This window comes from Nomascus leucogenys, unplaced genomic scaffold (assembly GCF_006542625.1).
Source record: "Nomascus leucogenys isolate Asia unplaced genomic scaffold, Asia_NLE_v1 000657F_136776_qpd_obj, whole genome shotgun sequence".
NCBI lineage: Eukaryota > Metazoa > Chordata > Mammalia > Primates > Hylobatidae > Nomascus > Nomascus leucogenys.
In genome coordinates, this window is record NW_022097114.1 from 89639 (window position 1) to 117597 (window position 27959).

At 44.2% G+C, this 27959-nt stretch overlaps 1 protein-coding gene across 1 annotated transcript; it reads right to left on the minus strand.

Annotated features, from left to right (window-relative positions):
* On the minus strand, positions 1-27959 carry LOC105737520. Its single transcript, XM_030808917.1, is given in 6 exon segments — positions 1-140; positions 143-442; positions 1732-1808; positions 3629-3797; positions 14072-14597; positions 27615-27959. Coding segments are annotated over 6 exon segments (1557 nt in total).

Sequence of the window (27959 nt, forward strand, 5' to 3'; positions counted from 1 at the left end):
CTAAAGTGCAGTGTTTGCCAGGAGTATAGGCTCTCCGCGGAGGCGGTGGGCCAGCTGCGTGTCTCTGGGCGTGACTGTGACACGCCTGGCATGGATGGCACATGGGTTGGCGTCTTCAAAGAGGCGCACCAGGTAGGCCCCGCTGGTACCCTGAGAGCACCAATGGCAGCGATCTGGAAGCGCAGGTCCGGGCTGATGTCCTGGACGATCTTGCGCACCAGGAACTGGAAGGGCAGCTTGCGCAGGAGCAGCTGCGTGGACTTCTGCTGGTACTTTATGATTTTGAGCAGCGCCAGGGTGCCAGGCCTGTAGCGCTGAGGCTTCTTGATCGCTCCGGTGAGCGGCGCCCTCTTGCCGGCGGCTTTGGTGGCCAGGGTCTTCCTTGGGGGGCAGACGGTGGCTTTGCGGGAGGTGGGCTTGGTGCGCGCCATAGTGCGGGGTCACGGCCTTTCCTGTGTCCTTGGGCTGAGCCTGGTGAACAGGAGGCAGCGCTGGTACCTGACAGCAATGATGGTGGGGCTGTGGACAGGATTCAGCCACAGGCTCTCCCCTCTCCTTGGGCTGAGCCTGGCCAGCTGCAGGCTGCCCTAGCGTCAGAGAGAGAGGGCAGTGGGGCTGTGGACAGGATTCAGAGAGCCTGTGAGTTGAGATCCATGTAGAATATGCACCCACACACTTAGCCCTTTCCAACCCAGCCCTGGACTTACCAGCTCCCAGGTCTGCGGGTCAGAGGCCCCACTGCTCAGTCTCCCCTGTGGGTTTCCGGGCTTCCAAGGCCTACACAGCAGCAGCCAGGAATCTCCCTTCCAGGCTGTCTGGCTCTGGCTGGAGATCTCTGTGGTCTCAGCCAAGTCCAGCCTCTTATAAGGAGCTCAGATGATTGCATTAGACCCACCCAGCTACCTTCCATTGCTCTCACTGCTTCACTAGACCCTCAACCTCATCAGGGCGGTGAAAACCTAATCAAGTCCTTGGGTTCTGCACACACCCAATGGAGGAAGGAACCTCTGGACTGTGCCTCGTGAGAGGGATGGTAGGTGTGAGTTAGCTGGAATCTGGGTGCGAAAGTGATTCTGAAAGTTTACATCTCATGATCATCATGGAAATAGTTACAATGAAAACATTTCAATAAAGTCACACGTTCAATGACTTTCATGACTGCTGCAGAACTCCACTGGGTGCCACCATGAGGTGTCTCTCAGATTCTCTGAGGATGAAGTGAAACAGGCAGGGAAGGATGGAAAACCGAAATGGTCACTCCTCTATCAGGGATGCTCCCAGGGACATTTTTCTCCCCAAAGGTGACACTCATGAAAATCTGCCTTGGGGAGAAAGCTGAAGTCTTTTTGATAAAATGGTCACATGTGCCTGTCACTGATACCCCCTGGCTCTTTTTTTTGAGACGGAGTCTCACTCTGTCGCCCAGGCTGGAGTGCAGTGGCGCAATCTTGGCTCACTACAAGCTCCGCCTCCCGGGTTCACGCCATTCTCCTGCCTCAGCCTCTCAGAGTAGCTGGGACTACAGGCGCCCGCCACCATGCCCAGCTAATTTTTTGTATTTTTTAGTAGAGACAGGGTTTCACCATGGTCTGGATCTCCTGACCTCGTGATCCGCCCGCTTCAGCCTCCCAAAGTGCTGGGATTACAAGCGTGAGCCACCACGCCCGGCCGGCTCCTTTTTACCCTAATGCCAGGGCTGAGCCTTGTTTCCATTGCCCACTTTGGAAATACCATGAGGCCCAGTGAAGCCAGTCCTGACTTCACTGAACTGCTGAACCGAGGTCATGGCTGCTACCTTCATACTCCGACTGCGTAAGAAAAAGCAAAACAAAGCAAAACCAACCAACCAACCAACCAACCAACCAAAGGCCTCTATTTCATTACACTGTTAACAGGGTTTTCTTATACTTGTAGTGGGAATTAATGCCCATGCATGCAATGCATGTACCATGCACCGAACAGGAAATTTCAGGATAATCAATACTCACCAAATAAGTTTACACTACTTGTTTTAAAAATAGAGATCATATCGTAGAAAAACTTTAGGTTTATGGCAAAATTGGGCAGAAGAAACAGAGGTCCCCTATATCCTCTACCCACCTACACTATCAACTTTCTGCCCTAGTCATTATTCTGACTCCAAGACCATTGCTCTCCTTAGGATTCACTTGGCTGTTGTACATTCTGTTGGTTCAAGTAAAGGCATAATTACATGTATCCACCAGTATTGTATCCTAAGGAAGAGTCTTGTGGAATAATTTCACTTCCGTCCAAATCCACGGTGTCTTTTCACTGCTCCTTCACCTTCCATCCCTTGCAACCACTCAACTATTGATTTATTTATTCATATTTAAATAGAGACATCTCATTGTACCTATTTCTTATGTACAAAGTGATGTTTTAAATTATGTACACATGGCCTAATGTCTAAGTCTAGGTAACTGACAGCCATATGACCTCACATATGTACTATACTGGTGAGAACACTGCACATCCATGCTTTCAGCATTTTTCAAGAATACGATCTATTGTTAACTACAATCATCATGTTGTACAATACTTCTTGAGATTTTTTTCCCCTGTGTAACTGAAATGTTGTGTATTTTGACAAACGTCTTCTCAAATCATTCAACCACAGCCACCCCACCCCCTGACAACCACCATTCTTCTTTTTGACTTCTAGTAGATTAACTTTGTGAGATTGCACATACCATTGAGATCATATAGTATTTATATTCCTCTGCCTGGCTTATTTCACTTAGCATGATGCTCTCCAGGTGCACCCATGTGTCAGAATTCTTAAATGCCCCACACATTTCCTGTCCCTCAGAGACACACCCTGCATCTGCCCCTCCCTTGAGTGTGGGCGGAATTGTGAATTGATGAGCCCACAAATCTCTGATTAGATTAGGGATACCCTGAACCAATGGACATTAGGTGCTAGGCCTGATCCAATCATCTGAGCTCTTTATAAGGAAATAAACCTCCCTAAGATCACAGAGATCTCCAGCCAGAGAGAAATTTTTCCCCACTGGAGAGTCCCCAGCGGTGGCTGTGCAGATCCAGAGATCCCCACAGCCCACACCTGAGTCACATCTCTAGGAGTGAGAATTTATTCTGCATTGATCTAAAACTAATATACTCTCCATCCACAAGTTTCTTCACATTGTGGAAGCGAGAAAAACCAGTGTGTGTGTTTGTGTGTGGGAGTGGGAGGCAGGGAGCTGTGTCCAGTTTTGGCTAAACTATGGCTCAGCAGAAACACAGCAGCTAAAATCTTTGAAAGGTTCTCATTGCAGATCCATAATCAAACCATCCCAGCCGGAACTTCTGCCTCTACAGCTGCTGTCATGGAGCAGAGCTGAATCTCACCCATGGAGACAGGCAGGCAAGCAGTTGCGTCTGCTGAGATGTTCGCCATGCCCCGAGGTCTGAAGGGCAGCAACAAGAATGGAATCTCTGAGGACCTAGATGGGAACTTGGAAGAACCCAGGGGTGAGGAAGGTGAGCTCAGGAGTCAGGATGTCATGGACCTCACAGAAGGTGACAATGAAGCCTCAGCCTCAGCTCCTCCTGCAGCCAAAAGACAGAAAACAGATACCAAAGGAAAGAAGGAGAGGAAGCCCACCGTGGATGCAGATGAGGCTCAGAGGATGGCAACCCTGCTGTCTGCCATGTCTGAAGAGCAGCTGGCCCGCTACGAAGTCGCTGGTCAGCTTTCCCAAAAGCACGCATTGCAGGTCTGATGCAGTCTATCACTGGCAGATCGGTGCCTGAGAACGTGGCCATCGCCATGGCTGGAATAGCCAAGGTCTTGGTTGGAGAGGTGGTGGAAGAGGCCCTGGACATGTGTGAGATGGGGGAGAAATGCCCCCGCTGCAGCCCAAGCATTTAAGGGAGGCTGTTCGCCGGTTAGAGCCTAAGGGCCTCTTCCCCAACAGCAACTACCAAAAAAATGTTCTTTTTAGGCCCAAGGCCAGAGGGAAAGTTCTGTTTGTGAAGGAAGTACTGCATCCATCTTCCAGTGACAGGACTGTGTTTTCTGGAGCTTCTGCATCTCAGTCTACCCTGGGTTTACGCATGACTTTAATGTCTTTCTCAAACTCTGACATTGGCCTTCCCTAGATGAAGACAGTGGCTTGTTTCATAATCACTTTGACTAATTATTTGGGCTTCCTAGAGCATATAGAGGCATTTTTCTGTGTCTTTCTAGTTGGAAGAAGATGGGTGCATGGGCCTTGATTTTTTTGTGGGCAGGGAGATGCTTTCAGAGAGGGAAACCTCTTCCGGGGTACTTGTATGGTTTTATACTGAAGCCTGGAGTTACTGTGTCTTAGCTTTTATGATTATGTCTGGTATCAATAAATTAAGCCTGCAGAGACTTTTCTCTTGTGTTCTTCTGCCCTGAAGGCTGTGTCTGAGCAGGAGCACTGCAACTGTTGTCCTTGTATATATTTTAAATACTTGTATGGATTTTTTTGAGTCAGCATTGAACTGTTTCCAACCTGAGGAAATAAAAACAAAATCAGAAAGTGTTATTGGTAGGCTATTAATTACTGCTTCAATTTTAGAACTTATTACTGGTCTATTTGAGGATTTGATTTCTTCCTGGATCAGTCTTGGTAGGGTATACGTGTCCAGGAATTTATCTATTTCTTCTAATTTTGTAATTTATGTGCATGGAGGTGTTGTTTGTAGTCTCTGATGGTTGTGTGTATTGCTGTGGGGTTAGTGGTGATATCCCCTGTATTTCTGATTGTGTGTGTGTGTTTTTTTTTTTTTTTTTGAGATGGAGTCTGTATCACCATGCTGGAGTGCAGTGGCGCTATCTCGGTTCACTGCAACCTCCACTTCCTGGGTTCCAGCGATTCTCCTGCCTCAGCCTCCCGAGTAGCTGGGACTACAGGTGCACGCCACCATGCCCAGCTAATTTTTGTATTTTTAGTAGAGACACAGTTTCACCATTTTGGATCAGGATGGTCTTGATCTCTTGACCTTGTGATCCACCTGCCTCGGCCTCCCAAAGTGCTGGGATTACAGGCGTGAGCCACCGCACCCAGCCTGATTGTGTTTATTTTAGTCTTCTCTTTTTCTTCTTTATTAGCCTAGCTAGAAGTGTAACTATTTTATTAATTTTTTCAAAACACCCGCTACTGAATTCATTGATTTTTTGAAGGGTTTTTTTGTGTCTCTATCTCCTTCAGTTCAGCTGTGATCTTGGTTATTTACTATCTTCTATTAGCTTTGGCATTTGTTTGCTCCTGTCCTCTAGATCTTTAATTGTGATGTTAGGTTTTTAACAAGTCTTTTCTAATTTTTTGATGTGGGTGTTTAGTGCAACCAATTTCCCTCTTAACACTGCTTTAGCTGCATCCCAGAGATTCTGGTACATTTTATCTTCATTCTCATTAGTTTCAAAGAACTTCTTGATTTCTGCCTTAATTGCATTATTTACCCAAAAGTCATTTCAGTGTGGGTTGTTCAGTTTCCATGTAGTTGTATGGTTTTGAGTGAATTTCTTAATTTTGAGTTCTAATTTGATTGTGCTGTGGTCCAAGAGACTGTTATAATTTCAGTTCTTTTGCATTTGGTGAAAAGTGTTTTACTTCCAGTTATGTGATCAGTTTTAGAGTAACTGCTGTGTGTTGATGAGAAGAATGTATATTCTATTGTTTTTGGGTGGAGAGTTTTGTAGATACCTGTTAGGTCCATTTGATCCAGAGCTGAGTTCAGGTCCTGAATATCTGTTAATTTTCTGTCTTGATGATCTAATATTGTCAGTGGGGTGTTAAAGTCTCTCATTATTATTGTGTGGGAGTCTAAGTCTGCATTGTTTTATCATGATCCTTAGCTTCTTTCCATTGGGTTACAACATGGTCTTTTAGGTCAGCGAAGTTTATTTTTATCCACATCCTGTCATTTTAGTCATCTCAGTCTCAGCCCACTTCTGAGCCCTTGGTGGAGAGGTGTTGTGGTCATTTGGAGGAAAAGGGGCACTCTGGGTTTTTGAGTTTTCAGGTTTTTTTTTGTGCTAATCCTTTTTTTTTTTTTTTAAGAATTAAAAGAGGCAACATGAATTTCTTTTTTTTTTCTTCAAAATTGAAACTGATGAATATCAATATCACTTAGTAAAGTTCAGGAGAAAAAATCAAGTTAGATATGCAAAAATGTGATATGAATGTGATAGGAGATGTTATTCTCTGAAGCTTAATTTCATCTGAAAGAAATGTAAGAGAAAATAAAAAGCATTGTCAAATTCTTTCTTATCTTTGTGGGTTTATCTAGCTTCAAGCTTTGAGGTTGCTGACCTTTAGATGGGGGTTTTGGTTTTGTTGTGGTTATTGTTTGCTGTTTGATTTTTTTTTTTTTTTTTTTTAACACTCTAGCCACTCTTCTGTAGGGCTGCTGCAGTTTGCTGGGTGTCTGCTGCAGATTGTAGTCACCTGGATTTTTCCCATACTTGGAATTATCACCTTTGAAAACTGCAAAACAGCACAGACGGCATCTTGCTTCTTCCTCTGGAAACTTTGTCCCAGGAGGGTACTAAACTTGTTACTGGCTTGAATGTATCTGTAGGAGGTGGCTGGTTACACTGCTTGGGAAAATCTCATGCAGTCGGGAGGAATGGGATCAGGGACATACTTAAGCAATCTAACTGCTTTTTGGTGGAGCAGCTGTGCTGTATTGGGGATCCCTTCAGCCCTTGATCCATTAGGGCTCTCCAAGGCCCACAGGCTGGACCAGCTGAGATGCCTGAACAGTCATGGTGGCAGCATGCCCTACCCCATGGACACTTAGACTCAGGGAGAAATTAGAACTCTGTCAGCTCTAGAACAGAGGCAGGTGTGGCTGGAGGCCCTGGCTGGGAGGACCCACCCCACAAGGAGCAGTGGATTGGGGTCCTGCTTAAAGAAGCAGTCTGGCCACATTCTGGGAAAGCAGCTGTGCTGTGCTGGGGGTACCCTACCTCATCCCGACCATTTGGACTCTGCAAAGCCTGCAGACTGAAACAGCTGAGTTGACCAAACAGCATAGATAGCAGCTTGGCCCTTTCCTGGGGTCTCTGTCCTGTCTCAGGCAGGCTCCACCTTGTTTCTTGTGGCTGGCTGGAATTCCAAGCCAGTGGGTCCTATCTTGTGAGTTGCCATGTAAATGGGGCCTGCAGATTGATGCTGCTCAGCCCCCAGGATTTAGTCCCCTTCCTAGGGGTATGCACAGACCTTCTGCCTTGCCTGAGCTGCAGATGCCTTTGCCAGGGATCCCGAGGCCAGAATATGTAAAGCTCCTGGGTCTCTGTACATGTTCGAGCAGCTGCTCTGCGGAGACTCCACACAGCTGTGTGCATGAGACCCAAGGCGCTGGAGACACGGGCCTATAAGGGGACCTCCTGATCCACAGATTGCAAAGATCCACGGGAGAAGTGTGGTTTCCCGGGGGCGTGCAATCACTCACTGCTTCCCTCCACCAGGGGGTGCGGGTTCCCTTGGCTCTGTGTTGCTCCAGGGTGGACCGTTTCTCCACCCTGCTTTTCTTTTTTTTTCTTTCCTATTTTTGGCTGAGTTGTATTCAGTGGTGTATATACATATATATAAACATTTTCTTTATCGACCCGATTGATGGGCATTGGCTGGTTTCTGTTTTTTTCTTTTTTTTTTTGAGACGGATTCTCCCTCTGTTGCCCAGGCTGGAGTGCGGTGGCGCAATCTCGGCTCACTGCAAGCTCCGCCTCCCGGGTTCACGCCATTCTCCTGCCTCAGCCTTCCGAGTAGCTGGGACTACAGGCGCCCGCCACCACACCCAGCTAATTTTTTGTATTTTTAGTAGAGACGGGGTTTCACCATGGTCTCAATCTCCTGACCTCGTGATCCGCCCGCCTCGGCCTCCCAAAGTGCTGGGATTACAGGCGTGGGTCACCGCGCCCGGCCCACCCTACTTTTCTTCATTCTCCATGGGTCAGGTTGTTTTCCTACAGTCTCAATGTGAGTACGTGGATATTTCAGTTGAAGGTGCTGCATTCACTCGCCCCTCTTCCTCTCTGTGAGTGCCACAGACCACAGCTGCTTCCGATTGGCCATCTTGGGGCCCACTCATCAGTTGATGGGCACTTAGGTTGATTTTATATCTTTGCAATTGTGAATTGTGCTGTGATAAAAATATGTGTGCAGGTTTCTTTGATATAATGACTTCTTTTTTTCAGGTGTGTACCCAGTAGTGGGATTTCTGGATGGAATGGTAGATCTGCTTTGAGTTCCTTGTGAAATCTCTACACTGTTTTCTGCAGAGGTTGTACTAATTTACATTTCACCAGCAATGCCTAAACATTTCCTTTTCACCACATTTACGCCAACACCTGCTGTTCTTTGACTATTGAATAATGACCATTCCTGTTGGGGAAAGGTGGGTGAGAAACTCAGCTGTTTTTCATTGTGGCTTTAAATTGTATTTCCCTGATAATTAGAGATGTGGAGCATTTTTCCCTGTTTATTAGTTATTTGTGTGTCTTCTTTTGAGAAACGTCTATGCATGTTGTTTGCTCACTTTTTAATGGGATTATTTGTGTTTTCTTTGATGATTTGTTTCAATTTCTTGTAGATTCTGGATCTATCAGTCCTTTGCCAGAGGCATAATTTGCAAGTAGTTTCTCCCATTCTGTTGGTTGTTTGTTTACTCTGATGATTTATTTTGCTTTGGAGAAGCTTTTTCTTTTCATTAGCTCCCACTGATTTATTTTTGCTTTTTTTGAATTTGCTTTTGGGGTCTTTGTTATAAGTTGTTTGCCTAGGCCAATGTCTAGAAGAGTTTTCCCGTGTTTTCTTCTAGAGTTTTTATTGTTTGAGGACCTAGATTTAAGTCTTGAATTCACCTTAAGTAAATTTTTGTGTGTGATGAAAGATAGGGATCCAGTTTCCTTCTTCTGTGTGTGGCTATTCAATGTTCCCATCACCATTTATTCAATAGGGTGTTATTTCCCCAGTTGATGTTTCTGTATGCTTTGTCAAAATCAGTTGGCTTTATTTTTGTTTTCTCTATTTTGTTTCATTGGTCTATGGATCTACTTTTATGCCAATACCACATTGTTTGGCATAGCCTTTTGGGATACTTTGAAGTCTGGTAATGTGATGCCTCCGTATTTATTCCTTTTCCTTAGGATGGCTTGGCTATCCTAGCTGTTTTTGGTTCCATATGAACTTTAGAATTTTTTTTCTAACTCTGCATAAAATGATGTTGTTATTTGGGAAGAAATTGCATCGAATCTGTAGTTTGCTTTGGGCTGCATGGTTTTTTGTTTTAACAATACTGGTTTTTCTAATCCACGGGCATGGAAAGTATTTCTGTTCGTTTGTACCGTCTATTACTTCTTTCAGCAGTGCCTTGTAGTTCTCCTCGTTGGGATCTTTTACCTTCTTTTTTAAGTATATTCCCATATACATATGTAGCTACTGTAAGAGGGATTGAGTTTTTGATTTAATTCTCATCTTGGTTGTTGTTGGTGTATAGCAAGCTATTAATTTGTGTGCATGACTTTTGTAACCTGAGATTTTACTGAATTTACCTATAAGGTCTGGCTGTCTTTTGTAGGAGTGTTTAAGGTTTACTATGTATACCTTCAGATCACCAGGCAACAGAGATAGTCTGACTTGCTTTTTTCCAATGTTAATACCTTTTATTTCTTCCTCTTGCCTGATGGCTCTAGCTAAGAATTTTGTGCTCATTTTATAGAAAAGTTTTAGTTTTATGCAAAATTGTGCAAAAATTAGAGAGTTCCCCTATATCCTTCCCCCACATATGCATAGCCTCCCTCTGGTATCAACTCCCTATCCCAGATTGTATGTGAGTTACAATCATTGAACCTACATTGACCTATTATTATTACTCAACATCTGTAGCTTACATTAGGGTTCACTATGTTTTTGTTGTACATTCTATGGGTTTGGACAGATGCATCATGACAGGCATCCACAACCATAGTGTCCTATGAAATAGTTTCACTTCTCTAAAAATCTTTTGTCTCTAGCTTCTCTATTCCTTCTTTCAACACCAACCCCTTCCAACCATGGATCTCTGTATTTATTTATTGGTAAATCTTGTCTACTGACATTTCATATTGTATATACTTGTTATGTACAACATGATGTATTATATACATTTTACAATGTCAAAATCTAGCTAATTTTTACATAGTTATTGTAGTTTTGTAAGAACACTTCACATTCACTCTTAGCATTTTTCAAGAGCACGATATATTGTTAGGTGGAGTCACCATGCTGTAAAATAGATCTCTTGAATTTATTCCTCCCGTGTGACTGAAATTTTGTATATTTCGACTGTCTCCTCAAATACCCCACCCCTGCCACCCCAACCCATGGTAACTACCATGCTACTGTCTACTTCTATAAGATCAATTTTTTAGATTCTACATAAGATTGAGGTCAAGTAGTATTTGTCTTTCTATGCCTTGCATATTTCACATAGCATAACATGGCATAGTGATCTCCAGGTTCATCTTTGTGTCCTTATTTTTTTTAGGCTATTCCTTAAGTAGCCTTAAAATATAAGAACACAAAGATGAACCTGGAGATGTATTTTGTTGTGTATACATATCACATCTTCTTTATCCAATCATCTTTTTTTGGACACTTATGTTGATTTTATATCTTAGTTATTGTAAATAGTGCTGCAATAGACATGAGCATACAGATAGCTCTTCAGTATACTAATTTTATTTCCTCTGGATATATATTTAGCAGTATGGCATTGGTGGAACATATTGTAGCTCTATTTTTAGTTTTTGGAGGAACTGCCATACTAGTTTCTGTAGTGGTTGTACTAATTTGCATTCTCACCAACAGGGCAAGTGGTTTCCCTTTTCTTCACAACTTCATCTACAATTGTTATCTCTTGACGTTTTCATAACAGTTATTCTAATGGGTGTGACGCAATATTTTATTTTGGTTGTAATTTGCATTTCTGTGATGGTTAGTGATGTGGAGCATTTTTCCATACACCCACTGGTCATACCTTTCTGTCTCTTTTTCATAAATGTCTCTTTAGGTCTTTTAGTTATTTTTATTTTGGATTTTTGTTTCCTTTCTATTGAGTTGTTTGAGTTTCTTAGGTATTTTGGAAATTTATTCCTGTCAGATATATGGTGTGCAAATATTTTGTTCCATTCTGCTGGTTGTCTCTTCACTCTGATGATTGTTTCCTTTGTTGTGCAGAAACTTGTTAGATGTAATTCCTTTTGTCTACTTTTGCTTTTGTTGTCTGTGTTTTTGGGTTATATCTAAAAGATCACTGGCCTAACCAGCGTTGGGGATGTTTTTCCCTATGTTTCTTGTAATAGGGTCATAGTTGAGGGTCCTGCTCTAAAGTTTGAAAGAGATTTTAGTGTATTTGTGTATATGCTAAGAGAAAAGGGTGTAATTTGATTATTTTGCATGTGGATATCTAGTTTTCCTGTCACCATTGATTGAAAAGACAGTCATTTCTTCATTGTTGTTGTTGTCACCTTTGTGTAAACTCAGTTGGCTGTACATGTGGCCTCTACTCTGCTCCAGTGGTCTAAGTGTCTGTTTTTAAGCCAGTGTTACTCTGCTTGGGTTACTATCATTTTATAGCATACTTTGAAGTGAGGAAAGCACAGATCTTTTTATTTTCTCCGCAGTTTGCCCTATGACCTCACTACTCAGAGAAATGTCAAAAGAGATGTTGATTTTCACTTTTTTTTTGAGACAGAGTTTCACTCTTGTTGCCCAGGCTGGTGTGCAATGGTGTGATCTTGGCTCACCGCAACCTCCACCTCCTAGGTTCAAGCGATTCTCCTACCTCAGCCTCCCGAGTAGCTGGGATTATAGGCATGCGCCACCATGCCCGGCTAATTTTTGTATTTATTTATTTATTTATTTATTTATTTTTTTAGTAGAGACGGGGTTTCTCCGTGTTGGCCAGGCTGGTATTGAACTCCTGACCTCAGGTGATCCCACTTGCTGGGATTACTGGCATGAACCACCATGCCTGGCCAATTTTGCACTTTTTAAATTTTATACTTGTTGTTAGGGCAGAGTGATGATGACTAAGCTCCATCTATGCCACCATGAACACAGGAAGTTCATTTGATTTTTTACTATACATTTGTTCCCATTTTTCTTACATTCAGAGTAAGAATGAATTTGATGAATTATATGTCAGTATAATTAGAAAAAGTGTTTTATTTTAATGAAAATATTTAATGCTTAAATCTTATAATCATAGGAATTTTCTCTTTATTTTTTGCATTTTAACACCATAATAGAAAATTAAAATATGTGAGAATCTTATGTACTATAAAATTACATGTCAGATGTATTTTTCTTTCTCAGAAGGACAAGAGAGAGATCAGTATATTACCTTAGCTATAAAAATAGTTTACAGTAAAACCGATTCTTCAGAGCTGAAGGCATGGAAATGAGTGCAGAGACTAGACAGTGTTTCTAGGGTCTGTTTTCTCTCTGAAGTTTTCCATGCAACTTCTAGAATACTTTACCATGTTAATATTATCAAAGGGCCCTCCCTGACATAAAACAATCTTGGTAGCAATGTGAATAAAGTCATTTTAGACAACAATTTGGTGTGTAATTTTAATTTCATTCTTGCAAAAGTCAGAAAATAGTTCAGTGGATGACAAAATGAAAATTCAATTTTCATTCATTCAAATCAATTCCAGTCTCCTGCTCAGGACACAGCCTTCTGGATAGACTACCATAAGGAAATAGTTTCTGGAGGCTTCACCTATTGAAATCAAGCAGCAAGCATAAAAGCTAAGACACTGCGACTCCAGGCTTCAGTATGAAAACACATGTCTCTTGGAAGAGGTTTTCTCTCTGAAAGTAGCTTTCTGTCCCCAGGATGCTTTGGACCCACACAACTTTTTTCTTTCAGGTAGAAAGAAACAGAAAAATGTGTCTATATGCCCTCAGAAGCACAAATATTTAGTCAAAGCAATTATGAAAGAAGCCGCTGCCTTCATCTAGATGAGATCAATGAAACAGTTGGAGAAAGACGTTAAAATCGTAGGTCAATTCAGCCTAGACTAAAACACAGAAGGTGCAGGGCACAGGCAGTCCTGTCATAGAAACAGTGGATTCAGTCCTTTGTCCTTTAAGAACAGGCCTTTCTATCTAGACTGGGGCCCAGAAGAAGACAATTATTTTGTACTAGATGTTGAAGTGGCCCTTGGGTTTTCATCTGTGAACAGCCTCCTTCCAATGCTTGGGCTGCAGTGGGGCGTCTGATTCCCCATCTCACACACACCGAGGGCTGCTTCTACCACCTCCCTGAATAAGACCCTGGTTATTCCAGTCATGGCCATGGCCATCACCATGTTCTAGAATACTGACCTACCAGTGACGGACTGCATTAGAAACTTCTAATAAGTGTCTCTCTCTTTCCTACCCACAAACAGACCCACACTGGCTGTTCTGCTTCCTGTAATGTGAAGTGACTTGTGGATGGAGAGTCTGTTCACTTTTTAGAAAGTAGAGTTGGATGTATTTTCATAGCAAACTAGCAGGAAGAGCCCAGGAGACAGGGAACATTGAAACCATGTGGCTGCATATAGAAAATTTCAAAGTGTGGGTCTCATCTACTGTTTGATCAAGTGCGACAAATATCATCGAGTTTCCATCAAGAAGAAATGTATTTGCTTGTAAATAGTCTAAATGAGGCATTCTCCAAACAAAAGAGCAAATGTATTGACAATTGATGTAGAGTTGAAGTGCTGAAACTTGCTCACTGAGACATTTCCACTCAACACTAATGCATTAGACCCTCAATGCAGAATAAAAGTTTACGAATAAAAGCAAATAGAAACACAGTCACTACCTGTGATTTCTGCTTATGTTTCCACTCCCAATCATATTCTTAGCTACTTTTGGACCCCATGGGGGAAAACAAACCAGAACGGAATAAAACTTCTAACATCAGAACTACCAGTAACTGAAAGAAGAGAGAAAAAAAAACAAAAACAAAAAACAAAACAGAAGCGAAGCCCTCTAGAGTGCAAGGTATCCCAGGAGAGTAAGCTCTTAAGTACCCGCTCCGCGGAGGTGGCGGGCCAGCTGCATGTCGCTGGGCGTAAATGTCACGTGCCTGGCATGGATGGCACACAGGTTGGTGTCTTCAAAGAGGCGCACCAGGTAGGCCTCGCTGGGCTCCTGCAGGGCGCTAGTGGCTGCGCTCTGGAAGCGCAGGTCCGGGCTGATGGCCTGGGTGATCTTGCGCACCAGGTGCTGGATGTGCAGCTTGCGCAGGAGCAGCTGAGTGGACTTCTGGTACTTTCTGATTTTGCAGAGCGCCAGGGTGCCAGGCCTGTAGCCGTGGGGCTTCCTGATCCCTCCTGTAGGCGGCGCCCTCTTGCCGGCAGCTTTGGTGGCCAGGGGCTTCCTGGGGGCCTCCCAGGTGGTGGCTTTGCGGGTGTTCTGCTTGATGTCTGCTGTGGTGCGGGCCGCGGCCTCTCCCCTGTCCTTGGGCTGAGCCTGACCAGCTGCAGGCGGCTCTGGCGTCAGGGAGCGAGGGCGGTGGGTTTGTGAACAGGATTCAGAGAGCCTGTGAGTTGAGATCTGTGCAGAAGACGCATCCTCACGCTTAGCCGCTTTCAATCCAGCCCTAGACTTACCTGCTCACAGGTCTGTGGGTCAGAGGTCAGGCTGCTCATTCACCCTGTGGGGTCCTGGGCTTCCGAGGTCTACACACCCGCAGTGGGAATATTCCTGCAGCTAGTCTTGCTCTGTGGTCTCAACCAAGTTTAGAGTCTTATAATTTGCTGTGATGATTGCATTAGAGCCACCTGGCTAGCTTCCATTGCACTCATTGCTTCAGGAGATTTTTAACCTAATGAGAATGAGCTGTCCCCATCCCACCCTACAAAGTAGCTGGTCAGGGCTGAGTGCTGTCCTGGGGGTAAGGGGATGACATGCCCAGGTGTCAGCTCAAAGGATCTCTGCATCATCCTGAGGTGGGAGGCAGGGCAAGGAGCACCACTGAGGTTCTCCCCCCTCCCCCCCTTCCCCCACAGTGAAAGCTTATCAAGTCTATGGGTTGTGCCACACCCAAGGGTGGTGTTACCTTCCATTGTATTTACAGGTTCACAGATTTGTAACCTAATCAAGGTATGAAAAACTAAGTTCAAGGGTTCCTCCAACACTCAAAAGAGGGGCAGATATCTGGAGTATGCATTATGGGATGGATCATAGGTGGTGGTTGATATGGTTTTGCTGTCACCACCCAAAATCTCATCTTGAATTGTAATCCCTGTAGTCCCCATACTCCCCATGTCAAGGGCGTGACCAGGGGGAGGTAACTGAATCATGGGGACAGTTTCCCAGTTTCCCCCATGCTGTTCTTGGGATAGTGAGTGGGTTCTCACAAGATCTAATGGTTTTATAAGGGACTCTTCCCTCTCACTCTTCGCACTTCTCTCTCCTGCCGCCTTGTGAAGAAGGATGCATTTGCTTCCCCTCCTGCCATGATTGTAAGTTTCCTGAGCCTCCCCAGCCATTCAGAACAGTGAGTCAATTAAACCTCTTTTCTTTATAAATTATCCGGTCTCGGATATTTCTTTATAGCAGTGTGACAACAGACTAATACCGTGGTCATCCAGAATTCTGCCTGCAACAGAGATTCTGACAATTCACATTTTATGATAATAATGGAAATATTTATAATAAAAATATGTTTTAATAAAGTTGTATCTTAGGCAGTTGATGAGGCAGGAAGTTGTTTTATCAGGTGCTCTGAAGGTACATAGCACCAGGAATGAGAATGTGAAAAATCTAAGCAGCCACTCCTCTAGCTGACATTTCTCTCTGGCAGGGATGTTCCTGGGGCATTATTCTCTGCTAAGAAACACATAATGGAAACTGCAGAGAGGCTCAAGGGGAAGCGGAAGCTTTTCTGATAAAATGATCCTGTGTGAATATCACTGATGCTCTTCTTGGCTCCTCCTCAGTCTTGGACCTGGATGTGATGGCTGGGTTGAGCCATCTTTCCATTGCCCAGGATGGAAATGACAGAGAAGCCATCCCTGACCTTATTGAGCCATTTATGTGAGTTAACAGGTGATACCTCCAGATGGGTTCATGAGAACAAAATTCCTGTTTCAATCCATCTTACACTTTTCTGACACTTGTAGCAGAAAGCAACACTCATCCATATAATGCATGCCATTCACAGACAAGCAATTTTATGAGATCTATAGTAACAAAATAAGTAACACCATTACAATTTGTATGTATATTATGTCTTTTAATAATAATGATTTGATTGAAAAGAATGTATTATTAAAAATAAATCCCATGGCATTAGCTCCAAGTGCTTGTAGCAGGAGCTTAATTTTAATCAATATTTAATATCAAAGAATGTTAGTTTTTATAAATAAATATATAGAAAGATAACTGAATATGTCTACAGAGAGGGTGAGTATAGATAAATTGTTAGAAATAAGAGTAACTCAATATATATAATGGTGTAATGAGTGATAATGATTTGAGTGTTAGACATAAGTTGATGAGTATTAAATTGTAGTCTAGAGGACTGAAATGTTGGGCTGGGTGTGCATTCCCAATGTCATTTATTACTGTGTGCTGAGCCATATTAGGACTTTCTGTTGTTGCACCTGAGGGTGTTATATGGTATGCATGGACAGTCTCAATTCTTTCTGAGATTTTTCATGCTGGTATGGACCCATCATCATACCTGTGGCCCTAAGCCTATATATGAGTCAACATCTTTACAGTTGGCGGGGTCCAGATAAGAGAATCACACCTTTCTCCATGCTGGGTTTATAACGAAAGTACCCATTCCAACTGTGGCCAGATGTTTACATATGAGAGTCGCAATTCCAACCATAAACTGCATTCATGTGTGAAAGTCAGGACCTCACCAGTGGGTTTGTTATATGTGAGGGTGAAAATCAAAATGGTCAGGGGGTGCAGGGGTGCATACGAGAAACAAATTTCACCTGTGTGCTGGGCCCTGTGATGAGACTCTGTCCCACCTGAGGGCTTTATGTAATATGTGAGAGAGTGGATGATCTGAACGAGGAGACCAAGGGTTTTTTTTCATTTCCCTAAGTGTAGGTAGGAGAAGCAGGATCTCTCCTATTGGCTGGTTTGACATATGAAGTCATCATTGCACCTGTGAGTTGTGCTCCAAGATACATGTCACAATTACACCTGCATATAGAAGAGAGCAGGAGAGTAAAATCAGTTGGACGCTGGGCCAGGGATATTGTCATCTCCTGAGAACAGGAACCAGGCAACAGAGTCACATTACCTGAATGCTCAGGCATGGGTATGTTGCAATCCACTCCTTAAGTTAGGGACCCAGGCAGCAGAGTCACATCACCTGGGTGCTGGCTTCAGTGATTACCAGAATCCCATCTGTGAGCTGGACACAGGAAACAGAGCTAAAATACTCGGGAGCTGGGCAGAGATGTATGTCACAATCCCACCTGTAGAAAGTGACAGGATGAGATGAACAACTCCACACATGTCCAGATTCCATGTATGAGAATTTGTATGTTGGGCCTAAGTACACCAGGTCCCAATCTCAACAGTGAACTGGATTCATAAATGAATCTTCTCTGCTGACTGTGTCCATTAGGAGAGTTACAGTCTCGCAGATGTAATGAATTTTGGTTTGAGGTCACCCACTACCTGTGGGACAAGATCAATATATGAGAGTCAATTTTCTTCTTTCTTTCTTTCTTTCTTTCTTTCTTTCTTTCTTTCTTTCTTCTTTCTTTCTTTCTTCTTTCTTTCTTTCTTTCTTTCTTTCTTCTTTCTTCTTTCTTTCTTTCTTTTTCTTTCTTTTCTTTTCTTCTTTCTCTCTTTCTTTTTCTTTCTCTTTCTTTCTTCTTCTTTCTATCTTTCTTTCTCTGTTTCTTTCTTTTCTTTCTTTCTTCTCTTTCTTTCTTTCTTTCTTTCTTCTTCTTTGCTTTTCTTTTTTTTTCCTCCCTTGAGACAGAGTCTCACTCTATCACCAGGCTGGAGTGCAGTGGGACAATCTCGGCTCTCTGCAACCTCTGCCTCCTGGGTTCAAGCGACTTTCCTGCCTCAGTTTCCTGAGTAGCTGGGATTACAGGTACATGCCACCATGCCCAGCTAATTTTTGCATTTAGTAGAGATGGATGGCCAGGGGCAGTGTCCCATGCCAGTAATCCAGAACTTTGGGAGGTCGAAGTGGGTTGGATCACTCGGAGATCAGGAGTTTGACACCAGTCTAATCAATATGGTGAAACCCCGTCTCTGCCAAAAATATAAAAATTAGCTGGGCATGGTGGCATGAGCCTGTAGTCCAGCTACTCAGGAAGCTGAGACAAAAAAAATGTTTGAAACTGGGAGGCAGAGGTTGCAGTAAGCCTAGATGGTTCCACTGCACTCCAGTCTGGGTGACAGAGCAAGACTCTGTCTCAAAATAATAATAATAAATAAATGTAGAGAGACGGGGTTTGCCATGTTGGGCCAGGATGTCTTGATCTCCTGACCTCGTGATCTGCCTGCCTCGGCCTCCCAAAGTGCTGTGATTACAGGTGTGAGCCACCGCGTCCGGCCGGTTGTGCTCATTTTTGAGGATGATAGCTCTTATTGTTACCAGAGTGTGCATGAGGTACAATTTCACCTGTTTGCTGGGCCCTGTTAGGACACTATGTACCTCCTGTGGGCCTTGTACAGTGTGCATTAAACATCATCCACTCTGAGGTCTTCATGCTGACATGAACCTATGATATTACCCTGTGGCCATAAGCCCAGGTATGAGAGTCAGCATCTCTCCAGCTGGCTGGATCCAGACAAGAGGATCTTATTTGGCTGTTACCTGGGTTCAGAAAAAGTCACTATCCCAACTGTGACTGGATGTTCACATATGATAGTTACAATTCCAACTGTGGACTGCATTCAGGTATGAGATTTAGACCTCCCTAATCAACTCTGTTCCTGTGTAAGAATGACAATTCTGATGATTGGTGGGTGGCATACAGAGAACACAATCTCACCTGTGTTCTGCCCTGTGATGACACTGTACCAACTGAGTGCTTTACATGGTATGCAAGAGTGCTTATTTCCTCTGACCTTCATAGTAAAAGAAGACTCATAATTTTGCACGTTTTGTTATGCCTGGCTATGAGACAAAGTATCTCTCCTATTGGTTGGTTTAAGGTATGAATGTCATGTGACAATCTCACACTTGGGTAGTCAGCAAGCAGGAGGGTCTCATCACCTGGGTTTGTGTCAGGGATATGTCACAGTCTCCCCTGAGACAGGGACAAGCAAGAGAGTCACATCCCTAGGTGTTCTGCCAGGGATATGTCTTGCTCCCTCTTGAAAACACGACACATGCGACAGAGTCACCTCACCTGAGTTCTGGGCCCAGCGATGTCACAATTTTCCCTGTGAAACTAAGCGCTGGCAGGAGGAAACACATCACTGTTTGCTGGGCCAGAAATATGCTACATTTTTCTTGTGAGCAGAGCTCAGGCAGAAATGGGGGATCACATTTCTAGTTGATAAATGCGGAGCTATGTCACAGGCCCCCAGTAGTCATGGCCTTGGCAGAAGCTCCTATTGTCTAGCGATTGGCCCAGTGATACATCACATAGCTAAATTATGCAGGGCCCAAGGCAAAGAGGAAAGTCGCATCACCTAAGCGGTGAACAAAAAGATATGTCATAATGCCCATGTGGAAATGGCCCATGCAGGTGAGTTCACATTACCTAGGTGTTGGACCCAGTGATATGTCACAATACACAATATATGCAGGGCCCAGCCAAGAGGGGAGAGTCAAGTCCCCCAGGTGCTGGGTCCGGGATACATTGTAATCTCTCTTTGGTCAGAGCCCCAGCAGTAGAAGAAACTCACATCACCTTCGATGCTGAAGTCAGCCACATGTCACAATACACCTGAGAAATGAGCCCAGGCAAAGAGTCACATCATTTAGGTGAGAAGCCCATAGATATTTTGCAATGCCTCCTGTGGGTAGCGCTCAGTAAAAGTCACATAACTTAGAGTCTGTCCCCAGCGATTTGTAAGAATCCCAGCTGTGAACAGCCACCAGGCAGGACAAGAGAGTCCCATCACCTGGGTGATTAGTGCACAGATATGTCACAATGCCCCCTGTAGGCAAAGCCTAGACAAGAGTTACATCACCTGGGTGTTGGACCCAGCAATATGTCAGAATGGCTCGTGCGGGCAAAGCACAGGAGAGAGTCACCATAACAAATTGCCAGGACCAGTGTTAGGTCATGATATCCATTATGGGCAGTGACAAGACAGGAGAATAGAAGGATATTAACTATTAATTAGATGACAGATTCAGGGATATATCACAATCTTCATCTGTGGGCTACACCAGGCAAAAAGTCAAATCACTAAGGTGCTGGCTAGAGGTGTACTTCAGAATCTCACCTGCAGGGAAGGTCCATGGATGAGATTAACAATCCCACATAAGTGCGGTTCTAGGTATGAGAGTCAAACACTTCCGGTATGTTGCATCTAAATGCATAAGTCACAATCTCAATGGAGGAATGGGTTTTTTCCATGAAAGCCTTAATCCCTTTTGAAAACTGAGTTATCTTAATGTAGTCACAGCCTCACAAGTGTTTTGGATCTTGGTCAGGGAGTCACAGACTCACTTGCGGACAATATCCACATATAAGAGCAAATTTTCCAACTTTTGACTGCCTCTGAGTGTGAGTTTCAGAACATCAATTATGGTCCATGTTCGTGTGGGAGAATGACAATTTTGACAGATGGGCTGGGCTCAGGCAGAAGACTTTCATCCTGCAGGTGTTGAGATAAAGGATACATCAAAATACCCAAAATATGCTGGGTGCAGGCAAAAGAAGGGCTCACATTAGCTGGTTGCTAGGTTCCAGTTATATGTCACCACCTCTCTTTTTGGCAGGGCTAAGGAAAAAGAGGAGAGTCAGAGGTAAATAAATGTCATAATGTCCCTGTGAGTAGGGCCTATGCATAAGAGTTGCTCACTAGTCATTGAACCCAGCCATATATTGTAATACACAATGTATACAGGCCCAGGAAAGAAAGGAGAGTAATATCACATTAGGTACTGGGTCCAGAAATATGTCACAATATCCCCTGAGGGGAGGCTCCAGGCAACAGGGGTAACATACCTAAGTGAAGCGCCCAGAGAGATGGTTCAATGCCCCTGGTTGGTAGGACTTTGAAAAAGGAGAAGTTACATAACCTAGGAGCTAGACCTAGCTATGTGTCACATTCGTCTCCAAGATGGAGCCCAGACATGAGAGAAAAGTCACATGATGTAGGTACTGGGGCCAAAGTAATATGTCACAATCCTTATGTGAGCAGTCCCTAGGAAGAAGTAGAGAGTCACATAGTCTAGATGATGGGCCCAGAGGTATTTGACGATGACTCCTGTAGGTAAGGACCAGGCAGAAGAATCACATCACCCGTGTGCTGTGCCCCAGTTATAAGTCCCACTTCCTTCTGTGGGCATGACCCAGGCAGGGAGAAGAGTCACATCATCCCTGTGCTAGACCCAGAGATGTGTCACAATCTCTCTTATGGGCAATGCTCAGGTAAGAGAGGAGAGTCACTTCAAATAGGTGATGGACCCAGAGGTATTTTACAATGCCTTCTGTGAGCTCGATCCAAGAGAAGATTCACATCAACATCAACTTGGTGCTAAGCCCAGCAACATGTCACAATCCCTTCTGTGTAAAGGGACCAGGCAGGAGAGAGAATCACATTACCGGCTGATGAGCACAGAGATATCTCACAATGCCCCTGTAAGACAGGCCCAGGAAGGGGAGTTACATCGCCTGAGTAGTGGACCCAGCAACATACCACAGTGTCCAATATGGGCAGCGCACAAGCCGGAGAGTCACAGAACCTGGGTGAGAGGCCAAGCTATATATCACAACGCTTCCTGTGGGCAGCACCCAAGGCAGAAGAGGAGACTCACATCACCTGGGTGCAAGGTCCAGCGAATATGTCAAAATGCTCACTGTGGGCAGTGCCAGTGAAGGAGAATAGAGTTACACCCTCAATGCGCTGGATCCAGCAAATATGTTAATATCCCATCTGTGGGCTGGGTCCATGCAAGACCGTCAAGCCACTCAGTGCTAGGCACTGGCAAATTTCACAATGAAAGCTGCCAGAATGGTCCAGGAATTAGATTAACAATGCCACAGCTGTCTCAGTTGTAGCATGACATTCAACACCTCCTGTATGTTGGGTCAAAGCCCAAGAATAATCATCTCAACAACCAGACTGGATTTGTGCATGAGAGCCTCCATTCCTCTGCAGACTGACCTGTGTTCCTGTGAGAGGATGACAATAGTTACTGTTGGCTGGGTGTGCATATGAGTGTCACATCTCACCTGTGTGCTCGGCCCAGTTAGCACACTCTGTGTACTACCCAATGGCCCTATACAGTATGAATGAGAGTTGTAATCAACTTTGAGACCTTCCTAATGGTAGGGACCCATGATCGTACTTGTAGCATTAAGCCCAGGTGTCAGAGTCAACATCAGTACAATTAACTAGGTTAGGATAGGAGAGTCTTCCCTTGCCTATGAGCTGAGTTTAGAAATGAGCCACCATTTCAACTCGGTGAATGTTTATATATGAACATGGGCCTAGCACCAAGGTGATGTGCGTCTTTGGCCTGGACACTTTAAGCAGGAGGCGATGTGACATATCTCTGGGCCCTATCAACTATTTGATGTGACCTTCCTTTTTTACCTGAGCTGTCCCCATAAAAGAGATGTGACATATGTCTAGACGAAGCACTGGGTGATGTGACTCTCCTTTTTGACTGAGCCCTGTGTATTTTGGGTATTCTGACTTATCCCTGGAACTAATATCTAGAATATAACAAGATCCAGCATGGGCCCTGCCTAAAAAGTTTCTTGTGACAAATTTCTACGTGAATCACCTTGGAGATTTGACTCTTCTCTCTTACCTGAGCTTTGCCCATAAGAGAGATTGTTAAGTACCTCTGCAGCAAGCACCTAAATGCTGTGGCTCTACTTCCCTGCCGGTGTCATGCTCACAGATGAAAGCGTGGCTTTATCGCTGTGTCCAGCAACACCAGTTATGTGATTATGCTGCCTGATCTCTGCTCACAGGAGCCATTGTGACATATTCCTGGGCCGAGAAACTATTTAATACGACTCTCCTCAATGACCTTAACTTTGTGCATGGGATAAATTGTGACATATCTTTGGATCCAGCACCTAGGTGATGCGACTCTCCCTTTCTGCATGGGCTATGCCCACAGGAAGGAGGTGACTTATTGCCGTGTTGACAGCTGATGTGATATCTCTGTTCTTGTCTTCTTAGTTTTTTAAGAATTTAAACAAGAAACACAAAGAAAAAAAATGCAGCATAATTTAATGGAAAAAAAAATATTTGAAAGTTAAGTGCAGAATACAGTACACGGTGAGAGATATACTCCAGGGCGGGCTGCTCATAAGAGTGAGACAGTGTGGATTGTCGCTGAAGAAACCCCCTTATGGGAGTTTTACATTCTTATTTAATAAGGAGAGGGAAGAGGAGCCTGCTAGTAAGCATGTCCTGAGTGGTCTTCTGGGTACACATGCGCAGTAGCTGTACATGCTTGTTCATGTGTTGCATGTCTTGTTAGCATCTTAGATCTCCACCCAGGAGTGTATTTCTGTTTGTTTGTTTTGAGACAGAGTCTCGCCGTGTTGCCCAGGCTGGAGTGCAGTGGTGTGATCCTCTGCTCACTGCACCTCCGTCCCTGAGTTCAAACCATGCTCCATGCCTCGGCCTCCTGAGTAGCTGGGATTACAGGCATGCACCACCATACCCTGCTAATTTTTGTATTTTTAGTTGAGACGAGGTTTCACTATGTTGGCCGGTCTAGTCTCGAGCTTCTGGTTTGAAGTGATCCATCCTCCTCAGCCTGCCAAAGTGCTGAGGGTACAGGTGTGAGCCACCGTGCCCTGGCTGGGGGGTGTATTTTTTGCTATTAAAATAAGCAAAACTTAAGTTTGAGGACAGGTAAAATCAAAATGCACATGCTTTCTAGAACAGAAAGTCCTTAATAAGGATTGCTTTGCTTGAATAAGCCCAATTGCAATGCGAATGCTAAGGCTCATTGTGTTGGCTGTACAGTCAGCACGGTTTCTGTATCCCGAGATCATGGTCATTTTCTGGACTATCTATTCTGTCTCAATTTCACCCGAAGAGATTTTAGGGCCATAATCATATTTGAGGTTGAGGGTTAGGCCATTTTTTTCTGGAGCTGTTTCCTGCTGAGTGGGTGTTATTTCTGCCTAGCTGCGCGTTAAAGTTTCCCCTGTGTGATCTAACAGGGTGTAAACCATGTTGTTCATGGGACCAGAGGGCAAGATATTGGCAGCCAAAGGTTGAAAGCCCTCGCAAAACCATCACGCAAACATGGAGTTGCCGCAAGCAAGAGAGCAGGAAATCAGTTAACATTTCAAAACAAAATTGGAAGAAAAGCAAAAGCTGAAAGTATGATAATGATTGGTACTATTAAAGAGAGCCAGGCAGGCAATGGACGTTGCTTTCATGTTCCCATGGAATTTCCTAGGGATTCAGCTTTGTCTGCCTGGGTGATGATATTATTAATCTTTTCTTGGACTAAACCAGACTGAATGATCTCAAAAACAGCATTCTTCTTCTAGATATAAACATGCTCCTCTTTGCCCGGCTGGGAGAAGATCCCAGGCTCTTTGGTTTTGTCGGACTGCAGTGGCCATGGAGTCCCGACGTTGTTGAACTATATTGAGGCCTCTGCTGCTTGTTGGGGACCCATTGAGGTTTTCTGAGATAGTTTCTACTGGATTCCCGAGGCTCCACCTTATGGTGACATTTGTGCTGCAAAGGAATTCTGCATTAAAATGGTGAAAGCAGCAAAAGTTTTAAGTCTTTTCTATTTTTTGGCAATAAGCAAAAGTTTTGTGCAGCTACGTGGTCAGCAGTCATTGGGTCCATCTATGGATGGAGAAGTTGAATGGTGGTCACAGTTAGAGCCTGGAAGGCTTCACTAAATGCACTTAAGTTCTCTGAGAGCCATCAGAGCTGTTGCTTACATTGGATTAGATCATTGAGAAGAGAACAAGCACTCTGATGGTGCTCTCTCCATTTGAGACTTTCTGTAAGGGGAGCAATTCCTCTGGCCCTGCACGGTGTGAAGCTCCACTGCGAGTAACTACAGCTGGGCTGGTCTCTATTGTACCTGGCAAAGGCTGATAGAGAGGAGCATAAGGAGGAGGTGAAACAAGCTTAGATTCTACAGAAGACTCTGATAGTGTGGGGACGCTGGGGATTCTAAAGGAGGTGTGGGCCCCTGAAGGCCCCTGTCTGGAGCTGGTGTTGGGCTGTGGGGTCTGGGGTCCCTTCCCCCTAATAAGAGATGATCTTCCAATGCTTCTGAGGGGCTTTCTGGCTTACCAGGCTGTAGCCCACAGGTGCTGCATAGAGCTGGGTTTTTGTTGTCAGGCCAGAAAGGCTTGCACATAGGATACTTCAGACCATTTTCCGTGATTTCCACAGAAAAGTTCTAGCCGTAGGATGGAGTTAAAGTTCACAGTCTCATTCTCCAGCCATGTTTTCTCAGCTAATCTGTTTGCAGGCTAAATAGTGTTACAAAAGAAGATAAGTTTTTTCTTTTTTTTTTTTTTTTTGGTTCATCTAGCCAAAAAGCTGTTTCAATTTTTAAATATACATCCTGGGGATGTTTCAGTGACAGTAGAGGAAGCGGCTCCCACGGTGCCGAGAGAATCTTGCAACGTCAGAAACATGTACTAAAGTCCAGGAGGCCATGGCATCACAATGGGACAAGTGGAACCACCAACGGTGTCCAGCGCATCCCCTCGAGATCCCATTAACTGAAGCTCTAGGAGGTCAATAGGCATTTGCCATACACCGTCCTAGCTCTCACCAGCGGTGAACATCTCCAGCCCTACCAAGATGACCCCCGCTTCTGGCTGGGGGCAGATGTCTGGCTGACAAGCCTCTCCCTAATTTACTGGTTTGCCATTTATGATGCCCAATTACAACACCTGCAATGCTCAGATTCAAACCCCACGGCCGGGCACCTACCTCACTGTGGCGTCTTTTGTTCAGCAAAGAAAACCTTTGAAGAACAATTTCAAGGAGCTGGGAAATGCATAAAGCCTGAAGGGACAGGGTTCTCTTAATATTCCACTCAAAACTAAACAAAACAAAATTCTAAACAGAAAACCTGACCAGAAAATAAGTACAATAGCCACTAGGTGGCGATCGAGTATTGCTGAAGGACAGCAAACGATAAGCTGAGTCTGAACTGTGGCCAGAAAGATGTGAAACTAAGCAGCAAAGTAGCCCGAATATGAAATGTTGAGACAAACCATGCGGTTAGTGTATTTATGGCTAGTACAGACGCAGCAGCCAAAAGGAGAGCGACATGTATTCTCCCTCTAGAGAATACAGGTGACTTAAACACGTTTCCCCCCAGAACTTTAGTGAAACAGCGCTGGAACAAGCAGCGATAGTTAACCAGGTAGTCTGGAACTGCCATAGTATTCACTGTAAGTAAAGGAAACTGAAATTAATGGAAGAGGGACAAACCTCTCTCTGGGCCATGGCACCAAAAATGTTGATGGCTGATGTAATACCTGGTTCTTCTTAGTTTAAAAGAATTTAAACAAGAGACACACAGCAAAAGAAGTACAGCAAAATTTATTGCACACAAAAAGAAAAAGAATACGTTCAACATTAACTGCAGAATAGACGGTACAGTCTGAGAAAGAGATTCCAGGGCAGCCTGCTCATAAGAGTGAGACAGCATTAATTGTTGCTGGAGAAACACTCCTTGGGAGTTTTACATGATTATTCATAAGAAGGTGGAAAGAGTGTTTATAGTAAGCATGTTTTGAGTGGCCTTGTGGGTACACACATGCAGTAGCTGTATATATTTGTGCATATATTGCATGTCTCATTAGCATGCAATGACATTCCACCCAAGAATGTGTTTTACTATTAAATGAGCAAAGGTTCATTTGAGGACAGATAAAATCAAAATGCACATGATTCTAGAAGTAAAGTCCCTTCAGAAGATAGTGGGTTTCAAACGACCCCAAGTGCTCCACAACTTAAAAATCGCTTCCACAAAGCTGGAACACTATCTGTTCTGAGGGATCAGGTCCCATTTGTGGCTCTGAGACACTGGCAAGTCAGGCCTGACTTGAGATGAGACTATTGATTTCAAGTGTAAAATGCCTAGTCAGCAGCTTCAGGTTGCATTTTGGAGCTTGTCCACTTAAATGGGTTGATGAAAATGGTTCACAAGACTCATGCCTTGGAAATGGGGTTTTCTCATTTGCTCTTAGCAGATTTTCTGCAACCCAATAATTAACCTTCCTGATGCCTCGACTTTCACATTCGTGAAAAAGGCGCCATTGAGAGTGACGTTTCCAGGAAGGCACAGCCCTTGTCAGCCCCTGCAGAGCTACGAAGCTGTTCACAAGCAGGCCAGGTGGAAGATGTCTCTAAAAAGCGATTGAGCACGCTCTCTGGCTAGAGAAAAAAGAAGGCTGCGGCACAATGGACAGTGTCTCAGACATCAGGACAGTTTCCACAGCAGTTTAGGAAAGAAGGCAGCGCCCTGGGCTCCAGAAGGTACAATGCTCTGGAAGGAACCCTGGCTGCAGCTGAAAGAGGAACCTGAGAAGCATAGAGCCAATCGGCTGAGGACAACCCTCCGATTTGGGCAAAGGTAAGGTGTCTTCGTAGGGTAATACCCTCCTCAACGCTCAGCCCAGACCTGCCCTCCAGGTCCACCTCTGTACTCACTGTCCGTGTCAAAGAGTCGGCATAGCATAAGAACTCAGCAGTGCTTTGGACACTGGGAAGTCCACACTGCTCTGTCCCTCCCTCCAGGGCTATGCACCCTGGATCCTGGTACAT